Genomic DNA, 19846 nt, shown 5'->3' with positions numbered 1-19846 from the left:
TCTCTTGTAAACTGTTTCTGGTTAATAAAAGAAGACTTTGGGGTCCAAATTTAGCTGGTGTTACTCTCTGTAAATGCTGTGAGATTGTTTAATTTTCTGCATATTTTATTTTCAGCCATTAATAATAGCTAATTGTAGAGTATTGTGAGCACAGGTATCTTGTTCACTTGCTAGGGTTTGAGTGTTGTTAGGGTTTCTGAAGTAATGGCAGGTATCTCCATTACTTTCTGAGATCTAGCAGCATTTTTGCCCTCTTTACTGATGGTTGTTTTGAGCTGTGCAGAAAACCCTTACTAAAGAAGATTAGCGGGCGTTTGGGGAAGTTCTCGGCTGAACCAGCCAACTCCCGCAAGCATTTTTTGCTGAGCCCAGTTGGATTTGATCCTGGGTCTATCATTCAGTTTATTTTTCTAATTTGCATGAGAGATTTTCTGAAGTTCTTCACAGTGAAAACCTGAAATTTTTATTCTTTAAAATATTTCTGTTCTTATTGCTGAATCTGGCTGTTAAGGGGCCAAAATCTGTAAATTAATCAGCTGTTTTGGGGTTTCAAGTTTTGCTTTATATACAGGTTTAATTAGGGTTTTCAGTTTTGGTTTTAGGCATATATCATTTTTGGATGATCTGTCCTTTTCAGGTTGCAGGATTGTTAAAAATTTCTAAGGCCCTCACCCGCACCTTATTTCGCCAGCAGTCCTTCCACACTCAGCTCGAGGTTTCAGATGCCCTAGGGCATTACATATTGTGCTGATCTATTATTTGGTGAGCGACTAATAAAACGAGAACTCCTTTCTGGGGTTATACACTGTTTAAGCCTGCACTACATAGCATCCAGCTGCCAGATCTTGTATAAAGACAGTGAGAAAACTCATATACGGGTCAAAATCATTTACAAACTAATGAAGAAAGAAAAATATCGACGCGTTTTATTAATCACCGCTGGAGAAACGTGACTGCAAAGGCGTTTTTGCTGCTGTCTGGTGTTAGAAACCCGCGTCAATTCCTCCAGATCACTGCATTGGTCTTACCAAGTACTCTGCAGCGGCAGCAAATAGATACAGTTAATCTGCGGGTTGAGAATTAAAAGCATTCAGCACAGTCACAAATCCGGCATAAGCTTTCTATCTAAAACGTTGCCGCAGAAAGATCCGCCGTCACAAATCCAGCTTATCAATGCGCCGCTGTTGAGAATATCCAACCCGCAGAAAGAGTTACGATTTTTGGTCGCCATCAACTACGCTTAAGCCTGGACATTCGTATTCATCATCTCCAGATTTGATCGTTCCATTTACAAGCGTTTAGATCAAACGATTCATGAATTTGATTGAAAGCAAAGGCGTGGTCTCAAAATCGATCTGCTAAGCCATCAACACGTCATCATTCGCAAGGATCTTCTCGGCCTGCGAGGAATCGTTTTTGTCGTTGCTGCTCAGGTAAATCACCCCGCCGTCTGAGCACTGGAAGCTGCAGACTCTCAAATTGTTATCATCTGCCGTCGAGAAGGGAATCGAATTTATTCTTGTCGTATGGTAAGTTATCCGCCACATTCGCTATCGTGCCAGGTAATTCCTCTGCCTGCGTATATTTCATTCTTCTCTGCGTGAATATCCGTCTATGGTTGTATGCGTTAGTTTCTTTAGATTTAGGTTTTGTGTATATTTTCATTTCCTTGCAAATGTTTGCTTAGATTTTTTTTAAATTTTCTTTTTTTTTTATTATTTAGGTTATATATATATAAATGTATGTGTTAGTTTTTTTTGGGCTTTTAATTTAGGATTTTAAAGTTTGGTTTAGAAATCTAATTAGTTTAATTTGATTTTATAGTTAGATTTTATAAAAATAATAATAAAAAAAAAAAAAAAAAAAAAAAAAAAATGTTTATGTTTTAGACTTAGGTTTTGTTTGATTTTAGATTTTAATTTAAATAAAAATAAAGAATAAAAAAAGAAAAAGTATAAAAAAAATTTGTGGAAAATTTTCCTTTTTGCCAGATCCTGTTCTTCTCGGTTATTATCATGTTATATCTTTATGCTGAGATTTAAATTTTCAAGTCTGGGCACGAATATGATATCGGGTTGATGATTTATGATTCTCGTGGTGGTTTAAAGCATTCATCTCTTCAAAATTCTCAGTTGCTGGATATCGTTTTGGTCATTCTAAGAGCATTGTGATTTAGCTAATACCTTTTGATGACAAATGATTGCTGTTCACGGTTTATGTTTCTATATCATCTAACAAGTAATCGTTTTAACAACAATCTCTTAAGGCACTGGTCTACTAAATTAATCACATCCATCTAGTGCTTATCGTGTCTCGTGTCTCCCAACCAACTGATCGACAGTTGGTCATCATCATCTCGCAGGGTCTACCCCCCTTAGCCGCGGGAGACAGGCTTAAACGGAGGGATCGGGGATCAGAGTGACAACCCCCGGTCTGAGTGTTGTTGTGTCAATCTGTGCGACAACAGGACCCATTAAAAATAATTAACTATTTTAATAGAATTGTCTCTGGGTGGAATTTCCCAAAACGTTTTCTGGGTTCTTTGAAATACATGTACCCAAGCCTTCCTGCAAAATTTGAGGCTTAGAGCACATCCGATGCTACCAGAAATCAACAATGTCTTCATCATTTTCTTCTAGTTGGCATGTCATGACATTTCTTTCTTTTACTGCTTCATCAACTTGTCCTTCTAGGAGGGTCAAAACTTCCATTACCTTGTAAGCTCCTTATGCTTGTTTCTTTGCTTCTAGTTGAGATTTAAGGGAGGAGACCTCTTCATTATATTGACCAATTTTCGCTTCAAGTTTGTTCAAGTCCTCCTATCTTTGTTCAAGATGGCTTGACAAAGTGTCTTCCCTTTTCTTTGCTTTATCCAATTGATTTGTCATGGATATGACTTCTTCATGATGCCTTTTCTTGATTTGATGAAATTCCTCCTTTAGCTTGGTGAGCTCCTCATCTCTTTCTTATACCTGAAGCTTGAATAGGTCAACTTCCTTCCTTGTTTTTTCAATGTTATGGTCATCATTTTGTGATTGCCTCTTGAGCTCCTCATTTTCCTTTTTCAAACTGCTCATCTCTTCTAGCGCAACTACAAGTTTTGCCTTGAGATCTTCTTTGAGATCTTCTTCATTTTCTTCATCTTCTAGGACCTCCTTGGTCTTGATGTCTTCACTCTTGTTTTTAGCTTCCTTTATGGGTTCTAGATTTCCCTCCTGCTTTCCATCATTTTCTTGATTGGAGGTTATGGTCAATGCTCCTTTTGAGTGAAGATCTTGAAGTTTGTCCCACATATCTTTTGCTGAAGAACATTTTTCCATCTTGGTCTTTATCGGATCCGATAGCCCACTCAAGATTGTTTTTATCACTCTTGCATTATATTCCTTGGATTCTTCTTCTATTGTGGTTTCAGTAATCACTGAGTCCCAAACTTCAAAACCTTAAGCCATTAAAAAATTCTTCATTCTTGCCTTCCATATATCAAAGTTTCCATTGAACAATGGGGCTTTCCCAATTTGATTGTCTTCAGTTTTCACAGTTGAAGAAGAGACATCTTTAGAAGGATTGGAGGCTTTCTTCCTTGGCTTTTCCATTTGTGTTCTAAGGATCTACCTTCAAATTGTTAAGCTTTGAATGAAGGCACTGGCTCTGATACCAATTGTTGGAAATACTGAGAGGGGTGGTGAATCAGTATTTCTTCTCAATTGCTATTTTTACCAGTTAGATCACATATAATTAGAACCAACGTTGCACCAAGCTGCTTTGAAATGGGGATGTTTTTCGGAAGCGTCATTGTTAATTTTAGATAACAATGGTATGTTCTATGCTTGAGAGCAATTTACTTCAATTTTTCTTGTTTGCCCAATATCAATTTTCAGATTAGCAATCACATTAACATTGATAGTAAATGCAGATAGAATGTAAACAATAAGCAGAAGACAAACCAAGACAAGCGGACACAATATTTGGCAGATGCCAGGGAAAAACCCCAATGTGGGGAAAACCCTTTGATCAAATCTTCTTATTATTCTTTAAAATTTTAGCAAAGAGAGAGTATAATATACAAAATTTACTTTCCCAAACACTGTCAAAACAGTCCAGTCAAATTGCAGTCAACAGGATGCCCTAACCAGAAAGTCAACGTTGGTCAAACTAGCAAAAATTCTCCTCCAATTCAGCTCGGTCAAACCCAATCAACTCGGCCTCCAAAGGCAATCCAAATCAGCACAAAACAGTCCTCAAATTCTTGGTCAAACCTGGTCAACGCATAGTCAACTCTGGTCAAACAGCTGAAAAAACCTCGATTTCTGTGCCAGGAGTGCAGCCTCAGGAAAACGAATTACCTACTTGAAAAACGCAATCAAAAGATAAAGTTTGACCCTTGGTCAACATCCCAGTGGAGGAATGTGGACCCAGTGAAGGAATGTGGACCCAGGTGGGAGAAATGATGAATGGGCTAATAATGAGTGGAAAGAGGGTAATATAAGCAAATAAGAGAGCGGGACAATGCAACCAAAATCAGGGTTTCCCATGAAATACCATCCCTAGAGCCAAATGGTCAGTAAAAGAGATCCCACGGGACTAGAATACAAGGTTAATATCCAAAAGGGGTCTAGGGGACAAGGGCATAGACCTAACCCATTCTTTCCCTCGAATCCCCCATTAATCCATGCCCAAAAGTGTCCATGATAAGAAAATTACAATACTCAATTACCAAATGACAAAGCATGCCTTTAGATTCGGGAGGCCCACCTTCAAACATACGATCATGGCAGATCGGCAAGAGACCACAAGGTTGGCTCAGGTGGTGGAGAAATGGCACAATGAACTAGCTGGTGGCTTCTAGGGGTTGCTTGCTGCCGGTTCAGGACCATCTTGGAGAAAAAAAACCTCCTAGGGATATTACCCACAAAATGGTGGGTAATAAGTCATCTATTATATCTTGTTGGCCCTTTCAAAGTTGGTATTTATCCTTGTGATTGGGATCATCCATTTAATCTTTTAAATAAGTACTTAGCAATATAACTCAGATTAAATCGTAATCTAAGTACTCCAAGGCATAATGATCTCGCTTCAGCAATCATCTTTTAATTCCACCTTGCATTTGCATCTTAAGATAGTCATCCAATTAAAATTTACCTCCAAGCATAAGTTTGGTTGATAGAGAGATAGAAACACCTTTGCTTCTTCTCTTGAGAAGTCTAGCCTTTTTAGTGTTTAAAATGGTAACCTTGCAGTCGTCAGAGCCACAGCCTCTACAGTGCCAGAGGCAATGGGTACGTTAGATTTCAAGGAGAAGGATCGTTAATCACACCCTCGTGTGCTTCACCTTGACTTATCTCTGCCATTTGCTATAAATTTTAGGCTCAATACAAACAAAGATCAAAGGACATACTTAGACTAGGCATTTACGTCTAATCAACCAATATTCCTACATTTCACACAAGTATTAGGAATTGCATTTCATATAGGATAGTTACTCATCAAAGTAGCAGTTGTCCATCCGGTACTTGGTCTTAAAATGTGTAAAGCAAGAGTGTCGACTCCATAAGGCACTGGTTTCAAATCTATATATCCAATCTAATCCTTAATATCTTACTAAATCTAAGCAAGTACTAAGCCACTCAACTGTGTCTCCCCGATAAGTTGGTTCCCAACTAGTGCTTCTTCATCTCATTAACATAGGTTCTAACCCCCATAGTTTGATGTTGGGAGACATCTTAAACCAAGAGGTTGGGGATCAGGGTGACAGCCCCTGACCTGATTCGTTGTCACAGTGCTTATACATTTTGAGCGACAACAGGATGTTTTCAAATGACTCCTCAATCACCTTAATTGATATCCTTATTAAGGGATTCAACAAACTATCTTAGTGAGCTTGTACAACTGCCACAAAACACAATCCTACATGACTTGTCACCCACCAAACACACCAGCCACATGAAAAAATAATATCTCCACTTCTAGAGCTTGGATTTGAGTGAATTTCATTGCCCTCTATCATCTCAAACCAACACATGTCAAAATCCACTAATGGTTTCACACCCACAAATTTGGGTGCAAAGCCCACACCTTGGGTTCCAAGCTCACAATCACTTTTGTGGTGCTCCAACCTCCAAACGTGAACCCTAGGGCTTGGAGTACCTCCCAAGGTACAACAGCATCCATACCCATGTTTTGGGCATTCCGACATGCTGCAAACTTGTGTAACATACGCTAAAACCTACTATAACCTAATACTTGGATATGTTGATGGAATACAGAATGACTGATAATATCTAATGACTAAAATAAAGTATCAGGTAGCTTTGACAGAATCCCTCTTCCTCAAGAAATAATACACATTAAAGAACTGATAAATGAAACAATTTTGTGGACAAATTAAATTTTCCCAGAAGTTAACTGGCCAAAGTTTATAAGCAACTGCAAATTCCAGTAGACAAAACCCTTAATCCACAAACAAAACCAAAATGAGCAACATCATAATGAACCTTCAAAACAGGGGCACATATAAAGACAAGGTATGTTTCAGGTTGTGTAAAATAAGAGCAAAGCCAACAGCAATACAAGGGATCAATGAAAAGGGATGCAAACAGCTCTTAGTATTGCACAACAAGAAGGAATTGTTTTCCTCCAGTGTACCTGAAAGATTCTGAGGATACTATGAAATTTGAAAGTAAAAGGATATCATCTGGATGAAGAGTTGCCTTTTCAGCCCCAGCAATGCTTATAACCTGCACTAAAAGATAACACGAAAATGTTGTGATTAAGTGTCATCTGTACATATGCTCATATGGAGCTTGCTGAAATCTTGAGACCTACTTTAAAACAGAAAGAACAAATACCGTATAATCAAAACAAAGCAACAAATGTATGTCATCTAGAGAATTTCAGAAAGAGGAAAACTTCAGGTATTCGTAGCTTAGCACAGGAAACAGAGTGCAGTACTAATGATAATTTCAACATCAAACCTCAAAGAAAGCACTGCTAATAGAGCACAATAATAATTTCAGGGAAATATTTCTGTATACAAACCATCTTACACTTGTTAAGCCAGACAGCGATGTTTTGCCCAATTAAAAAACGTAATAAAAGTCTTTTATCATATTTGGGACGACAATCTTGAATCCTCCAACTTGACCATAAATAAAGTAAGCAACCATAATACTAGGCTTCCTCAAGTCTTTGGGTTCATAGAGATTCATTAGAAAAAGAACCCAGAAATTAAAATGCCATTTAGAACTAATTAGAAGCTTTGAGAAGAATAAATATGTCAGTTATTAAAGCTGGTTACAAATGAGTTGATGTTAGATTATGTTACTGTCCACTGAGCAGGGCAACTTTGACACATCCGACTACCTCCCAATCCCATAGGACCGGCCAGAGACCTATTCAGAGTTTCTTCTTTTCGATCTCAGATGCTAGGAGTATTCCTCACTCATACATCCCCCCATGATCACATGGTTTCTCATGTGTGATCACTATGTTAATTTTCCAATGTTATATTGTTAATTTTAGATATGTTCTATGCTTAGAGCAATTTATTTCAATTTTCACAGTTAGCTCAATATTTTTTCCAGATTAGCAATTACATCAGCATTAAAGTAAACTGCAGATAGAACATAAACATAAATCACAGAAGACAAGCCAAGACAAGAGGACACAAGATGTGGCACTAGCTAGGGACAAACCCCAATGTGGGGAAACCCTTGATCAATTCTTCTTATATTTTCTTCAATAGTTCAGCACAGAGAGAGAGTACGTTTACAACAAAAGTCAACACTTTGACTTATCTAGATAAGAGCATAGATCATCTCTAAGAAGATGATACATGAGATCAGTTGAAGACATGCTACTTCAACTGATTCTCCAAGGTGACTCCTTCACCTATCGTTGTGCTGCATTTCGTCATCATGTTGCACCTCACCGTGCTGCACCCATCATCACTATGCTGCATCTCATCATATTTCATTAATCATGATTGTACCCATCATTGTACTGCATTATGTGCCATTGTTGTACCATGTTGCCATACTGACCTATGTGTTGGTTGCATCTTGCTTGCTTGTTGTCCCTAGCTTGTTTGTTGTCCCTAACATGCTTGTTGTCCTTTGCATGCTTGTTGTTGCAGGCTAGTTGTCCCTTGCATGCTAGCTATAACATTGTATGCTTGGTGTATTTGCTGCTAAAAACCATACAACTGTCCCAATGTTAGTTAGTTGTCCCTTGCATGTTGCTCTCCTTCGGAGACAGATGCTCAGGTTGTTCCGGCAGTTCCAGCAATTCCGTCTATTCTCGGTAGTTCCAGCAGTTCCCGATAGTTCTGGCAATTCCGGCAATTCCTGACAGTTACCGGCAATTCCAGCAGTTCCCGACAATTCCGGCAGTTCCCAGCTGTTCCGGCTTTTCCCAGCTTTTTCGGCAGTTTCGGGTTCTTCCTGCAATTCCAGCAGTTCCCGGCAGTTCCAGCAATTCCCGACAGTTCCGGCAATTCCGGCTTCTACCCTCTGGATTAGGGCAGCGTTATCCCTTAGGATTTCTCCTCCTACTAAAACCCAAAGACAAGTAGAGAGGAAGAGATCCCAAGTGTGTTGAAATGACTTGAAGGCCACCTCTATTTATACTAAAACATTGAGCACAAGTGGGGTTTATTTGGTTGTTGGCCGACCTTGACGAATTGTCCCATAACACAAATAAATTCATATCTCCATGAATACTTATCGGAATCGGATGATCTTTAGATCAATCCTACACCTCTCGATGAGAGGGATCCAAGAAAAATATCAACTTCCATTAATAAGATGACCCACATGGATTTTGGCCCTAGTTGCCAATTTTAACACTCCCTCTCAACTAGGGAGAACTCCATCCGCTGATCCATATGTCCAACTGTACTATCTCTACCATCAGTGCCCTGCACTGCTCTGCTCTGTTGAGCTCTGCTTTGCTCTGCTCTGCTCTGTTCTGCTCTGTTGAACCATGAAGAAGAAGAATTGATCGAGAATGTCTCATACCATTCTCTACTGACCCGAAGTCAGTTTCATCTGAAGAGTGTGTCACATCACTCTCACTGGCCCGAAATCATTTTTATTGATCCCAGATCAATATCACAAGAGAGTGTCTCAAACCACTCATACTGATCCCAGATCAGTTTCATTGATCCCAGATCAATGGAGGTCATCCTAGCATAGGGAGTACGGTAGATACATCGATGCGTCCATCAATAGTACTACTATGGTCCCTAACCCCATTTCGCTGCTCATTGATCAGACGAGAGGTACTTCCCATGAGTCCCAGACTGCATGGGTAGGATGCCTCAACAGGGGAACTAATCATCATGTCCATAGGAGAACGAATCATCCTGCCCCACAGTCGCCACGGGAGAACTAATCATCCCGGCACACAAGAGAACTAATCATCCTGTTTCACAGTTGCCATGGGAGAACTAATCATCCCGGCCCACAGGAGAACTAATCATCTTGTTCCATAGTTGCCACATGAGAACTAATCATCCTGTTTCATAGTTGCCACGAGAGAACTAATCATTCCGGCCCACAGGAGAACTAATCATCTTGTTCCACAGTTGTCACGAGAAAACTAATCATCCCGGCCCACAGGAGAACTAATCATCCTGTTCCATAGTTGCCACGGCAGAACTAATCATCCCAGCCCACAAGAGAACTAATCATCTTGTTTCACAATTTCCACGGGAGAACTAATCATCCCATCCCACAAGAGAACTAATCATCCTGTTCCACAATCGCCACGAGGTATCACAAGGGAAGGTTGAACCTATCATCCTGTACATAGTGCACCACCAAGGAAGGGTGAGTCGCCCTGTGGTTGTATGTTGCTCTAGTAAGTACTCCAAGCCCCCCAGAGCTCCCAGAACTCAATGCATGCAACATGCAGGACCCTTCTAAGAAGGTCTCTCAACGACTCCAAGTTGTTCGGGAAAGTCACAAATTTGACCTTTCCCGGGGCTTCGACAAAATGTATGCGACCTGTACATCAGTCTCAATGTGATGGAGCCTCCTCGCTCATCGACTTACCATATCCCAGATAAGTCGGTACCTGATGTCTATCTGTTGGAGCAATCATTGAATACGGGATTCCTCAATAATCGAATCCCCCCTCTAGTTGTCACAGAGAATCACAATGGTATTCATCATGTGTACAAACAGCTCACTTAAGAGCTTCTGCAACCATGCAGCTTCATATGATATCATACTCGTAGCTATGTATTCGGTCTCGATGGTGCTTATAGCAACCGACTTCTACTTCTTGTTCATCCACGATATCGAAGCAGTACCCAAAGAGAACCAGCGCTAAGAAGTGCTCTAGTGATCCTCCACACTGCCTGCCCAGTCAGCATTCGAATAATCATGCAGTTTCATATTTCCGGCAGTGTATGTCAATCCATGAGAGATTGTGCCCCTAAGATATCTCAGAAGATTCTTGGCACCAATCCAGTGAGGCTCAACCAAATATGAGCTCACCATGCTAACTGCAAAACATATGTCTGGACAAAAGTTCACTAAGAACATCAACGCAAATGAGTTTATGAAACTCAGAGGCATTTCCCAAATCTGGTCCAACATCACTACCAGATAACTTCTGAAAGTTAAGATCCTCGAGGTAGTCACAGGCTTACAGTTTATCATTCCACATCCAAAATCCAACTCCCTCTTACTTCTGCAAATGAGAGGGTTTGCACCTGTCAGAAATAGGTCGTCCTCATAAGGTGCTGGTATGAGAGGTCTATCATCCACAACCTTCAAACAATGGTTTGGATCGGCTTCACTCCTAGTGAATCTCAGCTTCATCAGACAGCTATCAATCCTCTCACACTACACCCGAGGTGTTTTGCTTCAAGCCATAGAAGGCTTTCTTCCACCTGTATACATGAGATTCCCGATCATGAATCTCAAACTCCTTGGGTTGTTCCAACCCTGTTGACCTGCTACATGAGGGGAATGGTCTCCTTATAAGATTTTCCTTCGGTACATCTCAGACATGTACCTTCATGCTCTTCTTGAATTCAGGCATCCCTATCACCATCTGAATCACATCGGGTAGGGCCCCATAGGTAGAACTCCGATGTTATAGATGCGATATGTCAATTGACATGATCCCCAATGGACCATCCTGCAAATTGATACAAATTGCCAACCCTGAACCCATGACAAAAAGCATCTTTGAAAATTCTATTTTTTAACACGTACCTTTCCATCGATGAATGCCACCCTGAAACCTTTGACTTCCATTTCCGAGATGGACACCAGGTTCTTTTTGCAATTAGGTACATAAAAGAGATTCTTGTAAATGAATAGAGTTACCCTCATTCAATTTACGGGTAACATTCCCTACACCCTTTCCGGGATAGGTGGCATCAACTCCAAGTATAATCCCACAGCTGTTTCCGTCTCTACCAAATTCGAGAGAGCACCCTTATATCCAATGAGGTGCCTTGAAGCACTACGATCAATAAGCCAGATTGCCAAAGAATCTGAAGTAGAGGGCCAATACAAGATAACGCTTCTTTATCTTATCAAAAACAACATTTGATTCTTCATACCTGGGGTTCCTTGCTTTCTTTGAAGAGTCGGCCATTTCCTTGATGACCTGCATTACCTGTCATTCCTTTGATCATTGAAGATGTCCCTGGAATGATTGTTATCTTCATCAAGAGATGTGTCTCTGCCATTCGGACACTCCTTCGTATAATGGCCGAACTTATTGCAACCAAGGCATCTGCCTTTCCTTCCATCCTTAGATCCGGACTTCACAATGAAGTGATATTTAGGTCGAACATCAGAAACTTCCGCTGCACCATTCTAATAATATTCTCTGCTTCGACTTCACCCTCGGTGAATTTGAAGAGGGGTGAGGAATCTACTGATCCTTTTGTCCTTTCCCAACTGTCTTCGGTGATTGCTCTTTCACTCTTGCTTGGGCATTGTCTTCACCTCACCTCCGATACCATGTTAAATTTTAAGTATCTTCTATGCTGAGAGCAATTTATTTCAATTTTCACAATTAGCTCAATATCTTTTCCAGATTAGCAGTTCCGGCAATTCCAGCTATTCCCAGCAGTTCCGACTTATCCTGGCAGTTCAGGCAGTTCTAGCTTTTCTCGGCAGTTCTAGCTATTCTCGGCAGTTCCAGGTTTTCCCAGTAGTTCCAGTAGTTCTCGGCAGTTCCCACAGTTCCAATTTTTCCTGATAGTTCCCGACAGTTCCGGCAGTTCCTGACTTTTCCTGCTTTTCCGGTAGTTCCAGCTTTTCATAGCAGTTCCGGCTTTTCCCGACAGTTCCGACAGTTCCGGCTTTTCCCGACAATTCCCGACAGTTCTGGCAATTCCGGCTTTTCCCAGCAGTTTTGGCTTTTCCCGACAATTCCTGACAGTTCCGGCTTAGGGCAGCATTATCCCTTAGGATCTCTCCTCCTACTAAAACCCAAAGACAAGTAGAGAGGATGAGATCCCAAGTGTGTTGAAATGACTTGAAGGCCACCTCTATTTATACTAAAACGTTGAGCACAAGTGGGGTTTATTTGGTTGTTGGCCGACCTTGACGAATTGTCCCATAAAACAAATAAATTCATATCTCCTTGAATACTTATCAGAATTGGATGATCTTTAGATCAATCCTACACCTCTCGATGAGAGGGATCCAAGAAAAATATCAGCTAGATGACCCACATGGAGTTTGGCTCTAGTTGCCAATTTTAACATATATGCTATAACAATCACTTATTCTAATTTCTTCAATCAATTAGCAATCACTTTATCCAATGTTCAATCTTTCAATGACAATAAGCAACTATAGATAGAACAGTACTTCAAATGCAATAGAACACAGCCAAAAACATGAAACAAGAGAGACACAATATTTGGTCAATGACCAGGGAAAAACCCCACAAAGGAGAAAACCCCTTCCAATCCTTCTTCTATTAGATTGTCATCAAATGTTCTACAAAGAGATACAATGTTAATATTCATCAACAAGAAGTCAAAGTTAAACTTTTGACTATCCAACAAAACCAACCAACCAATATCCAAAAAATGAGCCCAATAGTCAAATATGGTGAAAAAGTCAAATCTGGTCAAAGTCAACAGCAGCAGCAATAAGTCAACAGTCCTCCAAAGAGCTCAGTCAAACCAAGCATTAAATTCGGCTTTCTAAAATCAGTCAAAGACAGTCAATGCAGTCAAATTATAGCCCATGAGAATTCAATCAAAGTCAACCTTTGACCTATGGAAACCCTAGGTGCAAACCTACAGTCAAGGTGGGTCAAAGTGCCAAGAAAAATTCGGCTTCTCCGCAAATCAATTTGGCCTCCCAAGATCGAAATTTTCCAAGTTAAAGCAAGTCAAAACTAGCCAATGGTTGTTCAAACTTGTCCCAATCAGAAAGTCAATGCAGAAAATCAGAATTGTGTCCTTCCCTTCGCACGTGTGAGCTTGGTCCTCTCAATTGCAGACCTATATGAACCAAACAAGAGAAGAGAGAGATGTGATGTGTTGATGATGCTCCAAAGTGATCTGACATGTGGTATAGTTATGTGTTGGAGGAGGACGAATTTCTTTGCCCAGACCAACTTGTACTTTTGTGCACATGTGGGCTTCACCTCAAAAATTATATTCCTCCTTGACCAAATTAAATTCTTCCAAGGGCTAGAAGGGGCCTTGCTTGATGAAGAATGTTGTCCAACTGAGGGAATTTATCCCTGAGCTACCAAATCAACATTGCCTCTCAACTAGGGAAAAATTTCCATTTGCATCATAAGTTTGTCATCAATCTCATCTCTACTCATCTTTGTTCATCTGTTGATCATTCTCGAATCTAAAGAAGAAGAATCATCTTAGGGGAGTTTCGGCTACCACCTTATATCCAGAGACAATAGGCAAAATACCACTTACCATGGGAGGTAAGGATCACACACATCCTAATGTCCATTTTAGGAAATAGGCAAGATACCACTTATCGTGAGAGGTAAGGATCACACACATCTTTATTGTCTAGTGACAATAGGCAAGATACCACTTACCATAAAAGGTAAGGATCACATACATCTCATTGTTTGTTGATTTTCCCATATTGACCCCTCAAGAGTCAAGTGGTAGAACACCTGCATCCCATCACTTGAGCAGGATACCACTTACCATAGATGGTAAGGATCACACTTAATCTCAAGTTACTTAATGATAGAGGGGGGCTCATCTAGGGCCCATAGGAACCAGGGTGATGGCAATGGATAAGGGGTAGAGCTCATGTTTGGCTTTTACCCACGCACTAAAATTGTATGTCCCAACCATATTTTGCATTTTGTGGTACATTTCCTGTTGAGAGTGGCCAAATTATGTTTTTTCTTTTCTTTTTAGTTGCATCAATCTACAAGGCATCATTCTAGGCCCGACCCAAGGTGTGGACAAAGGGAGGAAAGACTAACCCTATGTGGACCCAGTGGACACATGTGGACCCGGATGGGAAAATAGATGAAGGGGGCTAAAATGAGTGGAAGGGGAGTAATATAGTTGGTATCGGTAAGTGTGACCACGCACTCAAAAGTGGAATTTCCCATGTAGTGCCATCCCTAAAGCTAATGGCCAGTAAAGGAAATCCCACGAGACTAGGATAAAAGGGTAACCATGCAATCGGGAAATGGAGACAAGAATACAGACATAACCCACTCTTTCCGACAAATCCACCCACCAATCCATGCCCAAAAGTGCCCATGACAAGTAATAAAAATTACTCAACAATTCCAATGAAAAGCCATAACTTTGGAGTCAGGTGGCCCACCTTCAAACATACATTCATAACAAATTGGTGAGGGACCACATGGTTGGCTCAAGTGGTAGAGAAAATTGGCACATCGAGCTATCTGGGGGCTGCAAGGGGCTGTCAGTTGAGGACCATCTAGGAGAAAAAATTTATCCTATGCATACTACCCACAAGTGTTGGTAACAATGAGTTCTTGTGATGTTTCAAGGTGTTTCTGTGGCATGTTTTTGGTATGTTTTTGGCTTGTTGATTTCTACAGTTAGGGCATCTTGAAAGCCACCTACGGCCTCCTTTTCAAAGCCCAAACTAGGGCAGCAAAGGGTTGTCCAAGGCTTCTCAAGGGCAGCAAGTATCCTTCTTAGGACAATGAGGGTCCTAATGTTAGATTCAAGATATTTTGAAGCTTGTCTTTGTATGTTTTTGCCCTTTTATCTTTGCATTAGGGCTTCCCTATTTAGGGCATCACTTCAAGTAATACACAATTTAGTTGAAGCCTCTCTTTAAGTACGGACCTCCTCTCTAAGGCTCCTCAAGGGGCAGTGGATCATGTATTAAGGGCAGTGAGGTCCTTTTCCTAAGGTTTTGGACTTGACTGACATGATTAACCTATCAGACCTGTAGGTGACTGTGACTAAATATAGTGATATGGTTCAACATGACTTGACAGTGACGTGTATGCCTATAGAAACTCTCTTTTGATGACTGTCAAATTGACTTAAGTGACTCTCTTAATGTTTGATAATTGACATGACACCTTAACATTACATTGAACTTGTGTTGATTAGTTATGTAAATTTCTTAAGGAAACAAGTTGTTGTAGTCACTCTCTTGTGACTGTCAAATTAACCTAAGAGTGAAGTGAAAGTGATATTTATTATCAATATGATATTTGCAACAGTTGTATTACTATTGACACAACTTTATGACTAATATTGTGTGGTTACAGTATAGTGACAGGTGATCAAATTGACCATTGACATGACATTTTGTTGACCAAAAGATGTGATTGACAGTTGATTCCCACTAACCTAATGTTGAATTTTTCTTAATCTAACACATCAGAAATTCCTATTGCATTATCTGGTTTATTTCACCTACTTGTTTATTACTCAACCAGTTATTTATCCATATAAATATTGAAAATAAACACAAATGCAATCTCAACCATCTACAGATCAACAAATGAAATAAAAGACAAACACACAAGGGACACCGTTATTTTTGGACAAACGTCCCCAGAAAAACCCAACTTGGAAAAACCGATGCAGCAATTCTGAGGGTTTTATTATTAAGCAGCTTTCTTGAATACAACTAGGGTGCCAAATTGGCTCACCCAACATAGAAATCAATATAGCAGTAATACCTATCTTCAAAAGCAGATATTCAGCAAGTCTATTCCACGAAAATCTCTCTGACACTTCTCTGAAGCTCTGCGTCAGCCCTCTTGGCCTCTGCGTCACTCAGAATCCCCCTACGTTAGCCTTTTGCTGCTTTGTGTTGGCTCTCTAGACCTCTGTGTCACCCACACAGGCCCTGCTAGCCTCTACGCAGTCACTCTGGCCCTCTGCGTGGTTCCTGCTAGCTCTGCATAGCCTCCTCTTCTTTTGCGCTAGTCCTTCGGCACTATCTCCACCTCTCTACTATGCACTCACTGCCCCTCGCTGCAACTCTGATCACTTGTTTGATTTCTCTCAACAAACCCCGCTCCAAAAAATCGAACTGACTGATCAATCTTGTTGTATCTCCAACTAACCCTCAAGCCTCCTTTTATACTTTTTTTGTTGATTCTTCAATGGCTGAGATGAAATCTCTAATCAACGGCTAAGATTAGATTTGGCTTGATCCATGTCATTTAGAACCTTATCACCCAGTTTTATATTAATACCCATTAATATTTTTATTTTCCTAAGTTTAGACTTCGGAACCCATTAAAAATATTAATTATTTTAATATTTCTCTAATCGGGTGGAATTTCCCCAAACCATTTCTAGGTCTTGGAGATCTCATGTGCTTTAGCCTCTCCACCAATTTTCATGGCTAGAGCACATCCGATGCTACCCCAAATCAACACTCCCTCTTAGCGAGGAATGTGCTCTAGTAATGCTCCACCACTGAACATCACTTTGATCATCCGGCACCGGTACTTGTGTTGATGCTTGGCCTGCTGCCCAACATCCTCTGCACTGTTGCCTCCTATATTGCTGCCCATGGCTCTGCCACTACCACTGCTACATCTTTACTACAGCTCCCTCTACATCCGTGCCGCTATTGGTCCTTCCTCCCAACGCTGCAGCTCTCTCATCATGCTGCATCGTGTTGCCCATAGCACTACCACTGCTAATTGTTGCACTGCAACTCAGTTACTAAGCAGTAAGTAACTGATCTACCCAACTACTAACATCCTTGTCAAGCTAGAAGCCCTCCTGATGTTGAAGCTCCCTCTGTTTTTATCCTATGCAGCAACTTTGCGCCTCACGCACTGCTGCAAACACCTTTGTGCCTTTCTGCACTGTTGCAACCACCTCTGTGCCTCTCGCACTGCTGCAACCCTCACCGCGCTGCTACAAATCCCTGCACTCTAGCACTGTTCTACCACTCCATCCGCATCTTGCTTCTACCGACATCCATCATCCTGCTACTGTCACTCGAGGCTCCTGTAGCCGGATATGATCCAAGAGTTTGGGTACCTCAAGGATCTTGTCCCACATCTTCTATAGTCCTCGTGACTACAGCTCGATGTCACCCCACCTCTTCTCTAGAGGTGCATGAGCACTCATGGCACAGTCGTCATCCGTCTCGACTTCTTTCTCTACCTTAGCTGGAGCTGCCTTGGAATCAGAAGCCTCTCCCTTATTCTTCTTCCTGGGACACTAGGTTGCATAATAACCCAGCTCCCCACAACAGAAGCACTTTACCTTGGAGATGTCCTTCTTCTTTCTCTTCCCTTGTTGTCCTGTAGATGCCAAAGCCGCATCCTCCTCCTCCTCTTTCTTGATCTGACCTCCTTTGTTGCTACTTCCCACCTTCGTCAGTCGTTTGATCTCTTCTTGGCGAAGAGCTGCCCACATATCTTCCCATCCTGGAAGATTAGCTCTACCCAAATTGCTTTAGACAAATGTCTGCCACTCCTCGAAGACTACATTCAAGGCGGTCCTCACCATGAACCCCTGATCTGGCGTGGCCCCTACGGAAGTAAGTTGATCTCGAATCTCCTACAACCTGCTGAGGTATAGATCTATCTTCTCCAGCTTCTACATCTGATATGACCGCAGCTGATTCTCCAGTAGCATCTTCCTCTACACAGAAGTGCCTTGATACAATGTCGTCAAGCTATCCCACATCTCCTTTGCCGTGTTCTTCTCGGAAATATGTTGAACTACATGATTCTTGACCCCATCAAGGATTATGCACTTTGCCTTGATTATTGCATCCTCATACCTTTCATTATCAGCTGGGTCGACTGGGATAGCCACGGTTCTCAAGGCGAAGCCCTTGATGCGATGTCTATCAAGAACAGACAGGATCCTGACCTTTCAGATGACAAAGTTGGATGCCCCGTCCAACTTGTCCCAATCCCTCAATCCGTTCATTGCCATCTCCGCTCTTCTCTTCGATTCCTTCTAAGTCTCGACATCCCTCCTAGAAGTTCTCTCTTAGACTCCCTCAACTCCCTTTGAGTCTTGATTTCCCTCTGGAAATCCTCTTTCTAGCTGTCGAACAGCGTCTCTCCGATCTCCTTTGTGCCTGCAACACTGATCTGGATTTATTGGCTAGAAATCCACCTGGGTAGCAACTCCCTCTACCTTGGTCTTGTCCCATTAGGTATTGTTATGCTTCGACAACAACACCCCACCTACTCCACAATCCACAGTCTGCCCACAACTCCCTAAGCCCCAACAGCTGAAGAAACTGAGCCTCTTAGTTCTGCGCAATCCCAACAAGGTTGAATCGCTCCTCTGGCCAATTGCGTCACTCCTACCTAGCTGAGCAGGATGACGTGGCTTTACGTGAGCGTCTTCTACCTCTTATTGCTTCTGCGCTGGCCCTCTCTCTGGTTCGAAATGATGACACAGGCCCTCTGCGTCACTTCTTCTTTGTTGCCTTCTGCTTAGGAACAACTCTGTCTCTCGGGACAACTGTTTTCTGCTGCCAATTTTCTGATTTCAGCTGGTGCCTTCATCTCTCCTGTGATTTGCAACGCTCTGATACCATGTTGAAATTTCTAAGTCTAACCCGACATCTCAATTACCTTGATGACATTTGTTTGACATAACAGTGTGATGACAATTACTGTAACCTTGACACATTAAGAATGATTCTGATATCTTATGCAACATGACAGTTAGACAGTAACCTTGTACATGAAAGGCCCTAATAACTCATCATTGATTTGACTTGATTTGATGACACTTGGACATAACATTAATTTGACTAATGACTGTTGACTATGAGTGGACTTGATATCTAGACACAAACAGTATGTCTTTAGACATAAAAGTAAACATTCAACCATTGACTTAGTGTTGGCTTGACCTAATGAGTGATATATTCTTAGTGAGTGACAACTGACCCGGTACATGGAACTTGACTATTGACCCTGACTCATTGATAGCAGAATTGACATCTCTTACGCAATATGACATTTTGACTTATTGTAAGTAGATCTGACATCTCACATGCAAGATGGCAATCACCTTGACTTTGACATCCTAAGAGTGAGTTGACTTTGAAACACTAAGTCATAACATGTATGATGACAACTACTATGATCTTGACTTACTTAGAATGGGTTTGAATTGTATGATGACACTTTGCCTTGACTTAGTGAGAGTAGATCTAATAGACATAACACATATGTTGACTTTGACTAGACTTGACACTCTACATGCAACATGATGTTTCGCTAACATAACAAGTTATTGATATGTTGACTTTGACTAGTAGAACCTTGAACCTAGGATAACTTGAGTAACAAAATTGTGACCTTACAGGGTAACAGGTTTCTGAGGACACATCACCTTATTGTATAGGTTATTAAAGTAACAATGGATAGCATT

The 19846-nt window shown here is 41.1% G+C and overlaps 1 protein-coding gene across 2 annotated transcripts in view; it reads right to left on the bottom strand.

The window, feature by feature from the left end:
- LOC149210280 (SAND family protein) overlaps positions 1-19846 on the bottom strand; it is a 213747-nt gene that overhangs the window by 50422 nt on the left and 143479 nt on the right. For both annotated transcript variants that reach the window (XM_089396668.1, XM_089396669.1), the window contains exon 8: positions 6643-6734. In XM_089396668.1, the coding sequence (XP_089252794.1) occupies positions 6643-6734 (92 nt within the window). The remainder of the gene's footprint in view (positions 1-6642; positions 6735-19846) is intronic.

The sequence above is a fragment of the Pinus tabuliformis genome, chromosome 1_2 (assembly GCF_031772625.1).
Source record: "Pinus tabuliformis cultivar Carrire ecotype Pingquan chromosome 1_2, CPIR1, whole genome shotgun sequence".
NCBI lineage: Eukaryota > Viridiplantae > Streptophyta > Pinopsida > Pinales > Pinaceae > Pinus > Pinus tabuliformis.
The sequence above is the reverse complement of the archived record's forward strand: the minus strand, read 5'-3'. Positions and strand labels throughout refer to the sequence as shown.